The 11,022-nt window shown below is 63.7% G+C and overlaps 1 protein-coding gene across 1 annotated transcript; it reads right to left on the reverse strand.

Moving 5' to 3' along the window:
- Positions 1 to 907: 907 nt before the first annotated feature.
- On the reverse strand, positions 908 to 9,055 carry SEMA4C (semaphorin 4C). Its single transcript, XM_017831796.1, has 14 exons — positions 8,929 to 9,055; positions 7,365 to 7,513; positions 7,218 to 7,280; positions 7,023 to 7,121; positions 6,436 to 6,532; positions 6,237 to 6,353; positions 5,408 to 5,559; positions 4,609 to 4,784; positions 4,387 to 4,531; positions 3,879 to 4,101; positions 3,685 to 3,800; positions 3,443 to 3,600; positions 2,832 to 2,902; positions 908 to 2,755 (listed from the first exon to the last, which is right to left on the reverse strand). Exons 1-14 carry the CDS (start codon positions 9,053 to 9,055, stop codon positions 1,929 to 1,931), a joined length of 2,520 nt encoding a protein of 839 aa, XP_017687285.1. The 3' UTR covers positions 908 to 1,928.
- Positions 9,056 to 11,022: the final 1,967 nt, after the last annotated feature.

Here is an 11,022-nt window from a genome sequence, read left to right on the forward strand (position 1 = left end):
TGACGGAAAAGGCCGGAAATTAACGGAAAAGACCGGAAAATGATGCAAAACACCGGAAGTTGACGGAAAAGACCGGAAGTTGACGGAAAGGACCGAGGATTGACGGAAACCGAAGATTGACGGAAAGGGCCGAATGCAGGCGAGCGGCCCCGCCTCCGAGGCAAAGGCCCGCTCCCCCGCAGTGCCCCGGAGCCACCGCCAGGGGGCGCCCGCGCCCGCCCTGTGCTAAGCGGCCCCTCCCGCCCCCCCCGGGGGCCACTAAACCCCCCCGTTATGGAGGGTCCGGCCCCCCTCCCCACTGGGGACCCTGGGGTCACCCCTCCGCGCTACGAGGGCTTAAGGACCACCCACACACACTTACGAGGTCTCCGGGAGTGCCAGGTCTCCCCTCCCCACTATGGAGGGCCCAGGGGTCACCCCTCCATACTTTGGGGGTGTAGGAATCACCCCCCACGTACTTGGGAGGTCTCCAGACCTCTTCCCTCCTGGCTGTGGGGTCCCAGACTCCCATCCTCCCCTCAGCAATGGGTGTCCCAGAGCCCCCAGTCCTCACCCTCCCACCCCGGAGGGCTCCGGGCTCCCGCGGCCCCACTTCCCACGCCCTGGTGCCACCCCTGGCCCCGTTCCCAAGCCCCCCCCCCTCCCCAGGATCCTGGTCCTGCTTCCGCCTGGTTTCCCAGCAGAGCCTCCCCGGGGAGCCCCCGTGCTGACCCCCCGCATCCGGAGGGGGGCACGGGCAGCCCCGGCCCCCCCGCCTGGGAACGGCACCGCGATGCCCTTTTATAGCCCTTTTATGAGCCTTTTTCCATGAGCTCAGCACCCAGGGGGGGCCCAGCATCCCTCCCAGCACTGGCCGCGGCCACCGCGGGTGTCACTTTTCAGAGAGAATTCGTATTTTCAACTCCTTTTATTATTAATATAAAAATACTCACGTATTTACAGCAAATAAATATATTTCGGTAACAAATAAATTACACTGGAGGGGTTATACAAAACGGGAGGGGACCGTGCAGGGGGAGCAGGCAGGGGGTTGGGAGGGGATGTACAGCCAGGGCTAGGGGGGCAGAGCCCTGGGAAGGGGGACACAGGGTGGGGGTAATAGAAAAGTTCTCAGGGAAAAAAACCCGATCAGTTCAGAAATCAGCCCAAAAAACATCCTGGGGCCACCGGGGCGTGGGCCCGGGGGGGGTGTCCCCAAGGTCTGTCCCTTGTGTGGGACATGGTACCGAAGGCGGGTGTGGTGACCAAGGGTGGCTCTGGGGCCCAAGATGGGCACCAGGACCCCAAATGTGACACCCCAGGGTGAGTGTCAGGGTGACACTTCTGTCCCCAAGGTGGTGCCAGGGTAGGAATCCCACTGCCAGGGCAAGTACCAGGTGACAATCCTGTCCCCAAGGTGGGTGCCAGTGGGTCAGTCCCTAACACAGGTACTGGCAAACAGGCTGACAATCCTGTCCCCAAGGTGGGTGCTGGCACCAGGGTGACACTCCTGTCCTCATAGCAGGTGCTGGGGTGACAATCCTGTCCCCAAAGCAGGTGCCAGTGCCAGCGTGTCAGTCCCCAACATAGGTACTGGCACTGGGGTGACAATCCTGCCCCCAAGATGGGTGCTGGCACCAGGGTGACAATCCTGTCCCCAGAGCAGGTGCTGGGGTGACAATCCCATCCCCAAAATGAGTACCAGGGTGGCAATCCTGTCCCCAAAGAGGGTACCAGGGTGGCAATCCTGTTCCCAAGGCAAGTACCAGTGCCAATATATCAGTTCCCAAGGCGGGTACTGGCACTGAGGCAACAATCCTGTCCCCAGGGCAGGTGCCAGCGCCCACCCCACAGCCCCAAGCTGGGTGCCGGTGCTGGTCCTTAGGCCAGGGTGCCCACCCTGGGGTCTGGGGTGGGGCCCTGAGGTAGGTGGTGCCAATCCCTCCGGCTCAGACCGATGACTCCTCGGGGTTGGAGTCGGGCAGGGGCTGGCGCTGCTGCAGCTTCCGCCGCAGCTCCTCAGCCAGGTCGGCACAGGGTGGGCGCTCCTCGGCACCCAGTGCCAGCCGGATGTACCCGTTGGATGAGGAGCCGCGCAGGGGGCCCAGGTGGATGCGGGTGGGCGAGTGCAGGGGCTGCCCAGGGATGGCAGCGGGTGGCGAGGCAGCAGTGCCAGGGCCGCCGTTGCGACAGGTGGCGTGGCCAGGCACAATCTTCAGGGACCCGTCCGAGTAGTAGTAGCTGGAGGGGTCCCAGAGCTTCTCATCCGAGTCGGAGGCGGCGCTGGACACGAAGCGGGGGCTGGGTGGCTCCTTGGGCAGCTCAATGGGGTACACCAGGGTGCTCTCAATGGCCTTGGTACCCTTGCCCAGCTCCTCACGCAGGCGCCGCCACAGCGAGAGCACAGCGAGCAGCAGTACGAGGCACAGGGCGCCCAGGCACACGGCCAGCACCCACACCACGCCCAGGCTCTCCAGCGGTGCCCGTGCCTCTAGCGGCGCCCCGGGCCCCGCCAGCACAGTCACCTGGTACTCCTGGGCGCCCAAGGGGGCCCCCTGCTCCTCCGCCAGGCACCGGTATGTGCCACTGTGCTGGGCACCAGCGCCCGGCACCACCAGCGCCCGCAGCCGCGCGTCGCTCAGCACCAGCGCCTGCTCGGCCGGCAGAGCACGGCCCTCAAACGTCCACTGCGCCCGTGCCAGGTTGGAGCCCAGGCGGCACGTCAGCACCAGGTCGGTGCCTGCTACCACTGTCACGTTCTTGGGGGTGAGGGGCCCTGTGGGGAGAGAGGGGGGTCAGGAGGGAGGGCGGGAAGAGGGATGGGGGGATCCGTGTGGCTCAGGGGGGCTCACCTTGTTTGGCTGCCTGAGGGACGGAGCAGGCGCCAGTGTCGGAGCTCAGCACATCCTGCACCAGGTGGGACCTGTGGCAGGAGGGGGTGCAGTGAGGGGGGGTCCTTGTAGGGTGTCCCCTCCCTCCCAGGGGAGCCCCATACCCAGAGAATCACAGAATATCCTGAGTTGGGAGGGACCCACAAGGATGAGTCCAGCTCTTGGCTCTGCACAGGACACCCCCAAAAGTCCCCCCCAGTCCCCAAATCTCAACACCTGAGAGCACTGTCCAAACATTCCCCAATCTAAAATTATGGAATATTGGAAGGGACTCACAAGGATCATCCAGTCCAACTCCTGGCCCTGCACAGGACACCCCAAAATCCACCCTGTCCCTGAGAGCTTTGTCCAAACACTCCTTGAGCTCTGGCAGCCTTGAGGCTGTGATCACTGCCCTGGGGAGCCTCTTCAGTGCCCAGCCACCCTCTGGGGGAAGAACCTTTTCTCAATATCCGACTTAAACCTCCCCTGACACAGCTCCAGCTGTTCCAGGGTCCTGTCACCAGTCACAGAGATGGAGCTTACTCCCATGAGGAAGCAGTGGATGAGGGATCCCCCAGCCCATCCCGTACCCATTCTGCCCATCAATCCGGACACAGGTGCTGCCGTTCCGGCTCCAGGCGCAGTAGGGATCCCGTGCCAGGACACAGTCTGTGCACGACTGGTACCGCCCGCAGTCGGCCAGGGGTAGCTGGGCCACCTGGAAACGGGAGCCGGCGAAGAGCAGCTTCTACGAGGGCAGGGAAAAGGGCTGAGGTGACCCTGCCCCGAGGTGTCCCCGCAGTGCCACCCCTGGCCCCACAGCCCTGCTCACCTTCCTCCTGGCCAGCACCAGGCTCTCCACGGGCTGTGCCGGTTCGAACACCTGCAGCTCCTCCACCAGGTGGATGGAAGTGCCCAAATCCAGCGCCTTGTGCACCCACCCATCACCTGTGAGCAGGGCAGGTGCTCAGGGCTGTGCCATAGCATGGACTGTCCCCTCCGTGCCCTCCCAGCTGCCCCAGGTACCTGTGCCGATGAAAAGCACCTCATAGATGGTGCCATCCAGCCCAGCCACGCGATCTACCACCAGCTGGGTGAAGTTAGAGTCCTTCTTGAGCAGCAGCGGGCGCCCGCGCTGCGGCGGCACCGGCTCGTCCATCAGTGGGTGCTTCTTGGCAAAGTTCAGGGTGTTGTCGGGCAGCTCCAGGGAGCTGGCAAAGCCGTTCTGCCGGTGCCAGTCCGTGATGCACTGTGGGGAGGGCACAGGGGCAGTGTCAGGAGCGGGGAGGGATCCCGGGAGGGATCCCAGCCCCTCTCAGGAGGGCACTGAGGGCACCATTAGGAGCATGGAGGGATCCCACCCCCCTTTAGGAGGGCACCATCAGCCATGTGGATGGATCCCAGCCCATTTAGGAGGGCAGAGAGAGCGCTATCAGGCACATGGACAGATGCCAGTCTCTTAGGAGGGCACTGAGGGCCCTCAGTCACACAGATGGATCCCACCCTTCCCCCCCAGTCCCCAGTGCCCACTCACCGCTCCGGGCCGGGGACTGGGCACCTCATCTGAGTAACGGCCCCACCTCTGCGCCTGCTCCCGGTACTCCTTGTAGGGCCCCTCAAATGCCTTCTTCACCTCCAGGATGTGGTACCGGCAGATGGCTGAGACATCCACATCCCCCCTGCAGGCACAGGAGGGGTTGGGGCGGGAACCCTCCATCCTGGGGATCCCTGGCATGCCACATCCCCCCGGACTCACCAGTGGGCCTGGAACACCCCAAAGAAGGTGGTTTCCTGCCACTCAGCCCCGGGCAGGGTGAACACAGCCTGGAGCCGGTTGAAGTGGAGCTGCTGCTCCGGGGCTGAACACACCAAACGGGCCTTCAGGAATGTCGTCCACTTCTTCTGGAGCGTCCGGGCACCACCCACATCCCCCTGGACACAGAGAAAAGGCCACAGTCACCGCATGGCACAGCCACCACGGTGACACCAAACTGGTTACAAAGGGTCTGTGCAGCAGTGGGGGAAGGTGTTGGACAATTAACTTCAACACAACAGTATTTGATCCCTAAATCAGTGATTAATAGTCTTGTGCCAGCTATTGCTGCCTTAATTATCTATATCAGTGATTAATAAGTACTAGATGTCTTTGTTTTGAGAACAAGGGTTGTGTGTCAGAGCCAAGACTGATTAGAGAAGGGGCACCATGACCTGATCATGTACTTGAGAAGGAGAAAAGATTCATCAGAAGATCCAGAACCATCAAAGGGAAATTTGGGGAATGGGATGTTCCCAAATGACCACCAAAGACCCTCAAAAGACCCTTACTCATATCCAAATAAATCCACGGAAATAATTAGCAGATTATTCAGGAAACACAATGAATATGTTACACAACGTGATGAATATGGATCAGTTCATGACCGTCCCCTGCTCTAGTGGGTGCTGGGGGTGCATTTGGGTGCACCCAACAAAGGAACGTCAGCTTTCCAACCCAACAAACTGCTTGGAGAGTTCCTATCCTGGTTTTTGGTGTCCCTGTGGTGTCCCCTCCATACCTTGCACACCCTGGCCACCCGGGCCACCACCTGCTCAGCATAGCAGTCGTACTCCACCGCGCGCTCGCTGAAGAAGAAATACACCTTGTCGTCATCGCCGGTGCTGCTGCCCGAGCTCTCCTGCACGAACGCTGAGGCCACGAAGTGGGGCTCTGGGGAAACACGGGGTGACACCGTGTGGGGGTGGGGGAGTGGCAGAACGCGCTCAGTTGGAAGAGACCCACAAGGATTATCGAGTCCAACTCCTGGCCCTGTGCAGGCCCATTCCAAAGAGTCACACCCTGTGCCCCAGAGCATCATCCAAATGCTCCTTAAGCTCTGACAGCCTTGGGGCTGTGACCACTGCCCTGGGGAGCCTGTTCAGTGCCCAACCACCCTTTTGGGGGAAGAACCTTCTTCTAATATCCAACCTAAATCTCCCCTGACACAACTTCAGGCCATTCCTTGGGGTCCTGTCCCTGGTCCCCACAGAGTAGAGCTCAGCGCCTGCCACTCCTCTTCCCCTTCCCAGGAAGCTGTAACTGCAATGAGGTCTCCCCTCAATCTTCTCTTCTCCAGCTGAACAGACCACATGCCCTCAGCGTCCTCACACGGTTTCCCCTCAAGGCTCTTCACCATCTTCGTTGCCTCCTTTGGACACACTCTAATGGCTCAATATCTTCCTTATATTTTGTCCCCCCCAAACTGCCCCAATATTGCAACTGAGGCCACCCCAGGTCAGAGCAGAGCCAGACAATCCCCTCCCTCGCCTGGCCGGTGATGTTGGGCCTGATGTCCCCAGGACATGGTTGACCCCACCGTCCCCTCCCTGTGTGTCCCCCATCCCTACCATTGAGCCAGGAGGTGAGATACTCCGTCTTCATGGAGTAGTGCGGGCCCAGGTTGCGCAGGATGACAGGCTCCGTGCCCAGGAAGTTGTTGAAGGTGGCTGAGTAGAGCTCCCCGTCTGTGAGGGAGGGGTTTTAGGGGGGTGGGGGGCACGGTGGGTACCCCCCTGAGCCCAGCAGGCGCCCAGCGGTGCCACTTACCCACGATGAGGCCAGTGTGCCCCTTGGTGGGGTCGTAGGGACACTTCCCTTTGCCGTCCTCAAATGCCACTTGGTCCAGGGTGAATCCGGACAGTTCCTGGGGGGCACAGGAGTAGGTGGGGGTCCCGACCCCCTGCTCAATTCATGTCCCCCAATGCCCAGACAGGCCCCAGGCACAGGGATATGACCCCAGATGAACCTCCTGGGCACAGTGACACCCCTGGATGACCCTTCTGTGGACAGGGACATCCCAACAACACTCCAAGAGCACAGAAGACACCCCCAAACCGCCCCTGCTTACAGGCACAAGACACTCCCCTGCCCACAGGGGAGTGAATACCACCCCTGTGGACAGGGATACGCCTCAGATGACCCCTTTGGGCACAGGGACACGCCAACGACACTCCAAGGGCACAGGAGACCCTCCCCATACCTACCTCATGGGCATAAGACACCCCCCTGCCCACAGGGGCACCCCTGAATGCCTCCCCTGGCAAGAGGGACACCCCTCAGTGATGCTCTTGGGCCTCATCCCGGGGTACAGGGGTGCACTGGGGCCTAACCAGGTGTTGCCCCCCCCCACTCACGATGTAGGTGCACTTGGGCTGGAAGGCGTAGGTGCCACAGGCGTAGAGGTGGGAGCTGTTGTAGCTCTGCAGGAACCGCACGTAGTTGAAGCAGTCAGTCTGGGGGGGTGACAGAGGGAACATTAATGGGGTGTCCTCACAGGGGGGGCCACCCCAGAGTGCCCCAAACCCCCCCACTGCACTCACAGCACCCACCTGGTTGTTCTTGCCCTTCTGCACACACTCAGCCTTCTTCTCCACCGGGGCTTCCCAGGAGATCTGGGGGCGCAGAACGGGTGAGGGGGCTGGAATCTCACACTTCCCCCAAAACCTCCCCTCCTTCTGAGAGTTCCGGGGCCTCACCGCTGCCTTGAGCTCCACGGTGCCGGTGGCCAGGGCGAACAGGGCCTCCCGAGCCCCCACGTAGAGCAGCCCCTCGGCCTCGTCCAGCGTCAGCGTCAGGTAGTGCGAGACCCCCCCGTGGGAGAAGCGCTTGGCTGCATCCCGCAGTTCTGCGGGGACACAGGACACCGGGCTGGGACACCCCAGCCCCACGGGGACCCCACCCCAGGCGAGCACACCCATACAACCACCCCACCCACTGGAACACCCCTAAACTCCCCCAGCCCCATGGGGACCCCCACCCCGGGGGGGTGCACCCACAGAACCCCACCACCACCAGAACCCTCGCCGATCTTCAGAGATCTCTGCCCTCCATGGGTGCACCCGCAGAACCACCATCCCCCACCAGAACACCCTCAGAGCCTCCTAGCCCTGCAGGGACCCCCACCCCGGCTGGGTGCACCCACAGCCCCTCACCACCACTGGAAACCCTCCAGAGCCCCCCAGTGCTGCAGGGACCCCCTGCCCGGGGTGGGTGCATCCACAGAACCCCCCTCACCCACTAGAACCCCCCCGAGCCCCCTGGCACTGTGGCACACAAAGGGCTCTTTGTCACCCACACGGACGGCGCCGGGCGAACACAGTGGCCTTTGCAGAGACCCTGCGGCCCCCCCGGCCCCCCCTTGTGCCCCCCAGCCACCCCCGGGCCCTGCAGAAAGGGCCCATTGATGGGGCAGCACCAGGGCCCCCGGGTGGGGACGGGGATGTTGGGATGGCACGGCACGGGGGAGGCACGGGGACGGCACGGGGACGGCACAGGGACACGGCAGAAGGGTGGGGGTCCTGGGTGTGGGGATAGGGGACAGGGGATGGTGTCTGCATGGGGACAGTGGCACGGCAGAAAGGTGGGGGTTGCAGGAGTGCAGATGGAACACAGCAAAGGGGACAGGAGTCACAGGCAGGGGGACAGGGGACACAGCACAGGGACACTGGCATAGAACAGGAATAGAGGACACAGGGCACTGCCACCCCACGGGGACAGGGGAATGGGGCATGACATGGGGACACAGGGCATGGCAAAGGGACAGGAGCATCGGAGCTGGCACAGCACGGGGACAGGGACACAGGGCACGGCAGATGGGGACACAGGGTGATGGCACAGCACAGAGACACTGTGCTGGGATGGGAAAAGGATGGAATCTCAGGATGCTGGCAGGGCAGGAGGACATAGACAGGGATGGGACAAGGGACATGGCACAGGGCTGGGGACAGGGGACATGGCAGAAGGATGGTACAAGGGCCATGGAAGAGGGATGGGACATAGCACAGGCCTGAGGACCCCAGGCACCGGCACAGCACCAGGACAGGGAGCAGTCCCTGCATGTCCCTCCTCTTCTTCTACTACCTGGGGGGGGTCCCACAATGCTGACAAGCTTTGGGGGGCAAGCCAAAGCCTCATGCCTTAACCACCAATCTGTCACCCGCTGTCAGCAAGGGACAGAATCAACACTCCCACCCACTGTGCCTTAGTTTCCCCCCTTTCCCCTCCCTCCCTGAGCCCCCCAGAGTGTCCCCCAGTACTCACCGGCATAGAGGACAGTTCTCCGGGGCACGGCGCTCCACGAGGCCCCCGGGGCAGTGACAGCGGTGGCAGCAGCAGCGGTGGCGAGGGCTAGCAGCAAGGCAAGGGCCAGCGGCCGGCCAGGGGCCATGGCGCTGGGGCGGGGGGGACACCAGGGGGTCCCTGGGGGGAGACACGGCCACGCCGGGGCCCCGTGAGGGCCACGGGGCAGCAGCGTCACGCGGGCCGCACGGGGACAAGGCGGCATTGAGGGAAGGGTGTCACGAGGGCCCCCCACGCCCTTGGGGGTCCCCGACTCTGCCCCCCCCCGCCACAGCCCCTCCTCCAGCTGTGACGAGGCTCAGGAAACTCGTCCCGTCCGCTCCCCCTCCCCACTCCACGTCCTGCCCCGGACCCCCAGGCCCTGCCTGGTGTCCTGGGGGCGCCCCCGCAGTGCCCCCCCCCTGCGCCCCGGGCCGGGCAGGATGCGGCGGCCGGGAATTGTTCTGCCCTGCCCGGCGGGAAGCAGGAAGTTGGGGGGGTCCGGGAGGGCCCCCGCGCCGCCAGGGAAGGATTTCCGGGAGGGTGGGAGGCCGGGAACAGGCGTGGGAATGGGGGACACCCCGGCAGGGCGGAGGGCTGAGGGTGCCACAGGCACAGCTGGGGTGCAACAGGCAAAGATGGGCTGCCATGGGCAAAGCTGGGGTGTCATGGGCACAGTCAGGGTGCTACAGGAAAAGCTGGGGTGCCACGGGCACAGTTGAGGTGACACAGGCATGGACAGGGTGTAATGGGCGTGGACAGGGGTCCACGGGCAAAGATGGGTCATATGGGCAAAGATGGGATGCCCTGGGCAGGGCCAGGACACGGGCACAGTCGGGATGCCACAGGCAAAGCTCGGGTGCCATAGGCATGCCCAGAGTGCTGTGGGCACAGCTGGGGTGCCATGGGCAACTCTGGGGTGCTACAGGCATGGTCAGGGTACAACAGGCAAATCTGGAATGCCATAGGCAAAGATGAGGTGCAACAGGCATGGCCACAGCAACATGGGCATGGGCAGAATGCAACAGGCAAATCTGGGGTGCCAGGGACACGGCTGGGGTACAACAGGCAAAGCTGGGGTGCCACGGGCATATCTAGGGTACAACGGGCTTGGCTCTGGAGACAAAAGCACAGTAAAGGTGCCACAGACCACAGTCATGGCCAGGGTGCCACATGCATGGCTGGGGTGACATGGGCAAAACAAGGGTGCCCTGAGCATGCCAGGGTGCCATGGGCAAAGTTGGGGGGGCCACAGGTATGGCTGGGTACAACAGGCAAAGCTGAGGTGCCCTGGTCATGGCCAGGGTGCCATGGGAACAGTTGGCGTGCAATGGGCATAGCTGGGGCGCCACAGGCACAGTCAGGGTGCAACAGGCAAAGCTGGGGTGCCCTGGGCGCGGCCAGGGTGCCCAAAGCGGGGACAGGCACCATCAGAGTGCAACAGGCAGGACGGGGTCCCCGGGGTCCCCAGTTTTGTTGCTGTACACCTGGGGATCCCACAGGGAGTCTGGCGTCCCACGATCTCACAGCGGTGCCATCCCGGGTGGGGTCTCATCCTGGGTAGGGGGTCCCTGTGGCAGTGCCAACCCAAGGAGTCTCCACAATGGTCCCATCCCTGGGGGGTCTCCACGACGGTGCCACCCGGGGGTCCCATCCCAGATTGGGGGGTCCCTATTTGCAGCGCCAGCCACGATGCTCCCATCCCGGGGTTCCCCACGGCACCCGCGGGTGAGGGCCCCTCCCGCGCACCAGTTGCCGGTACTGGGGGGGGGCAGTTCCCGTTGCACCGACGGCTCCCGGCAGAAGGGACGTCCCCGTTACCGACGGGGGGCCCCGGTCCCCCCACGAGCAGGGGGAGCCGGTGCCGATGGCCGGTACCGGGCGGAACAAAGCGCCTCCCCCTCCTCCCCCCGCCCCCGCGGCTCCGCCACAACAATACCGGGGCGGGGCGGGGGGGCCGGGCCGGCGGGGGGGGGGGCCCGCACTCACCTCGGGGCGCGACGGCGGCTCCGGGGGGGTCGGGGGGGGGGGGGGCCCGCACTCACCTCGGGGCGCGACGGCGGCTCCGGGGGGGTC

The sequence above is a fragment of the Lepidothrix coronata genome, unplaced genomic scaffold (assembly GCF_001604755.1).
Source record: "Lepidothrix coronata isolate B3197 unplaced genomic scaffold, Lepidothrix_coronata-1.0 Scaffold197, whole genome shotgun sequence".
NCBI classification, from domain to species: domain Eukaryota; kingdom Metazoa; phylum Chordata; class Aves; order Passeriformes; family Pipridae; genus Lepidothrix; species Lepidothrix coronata.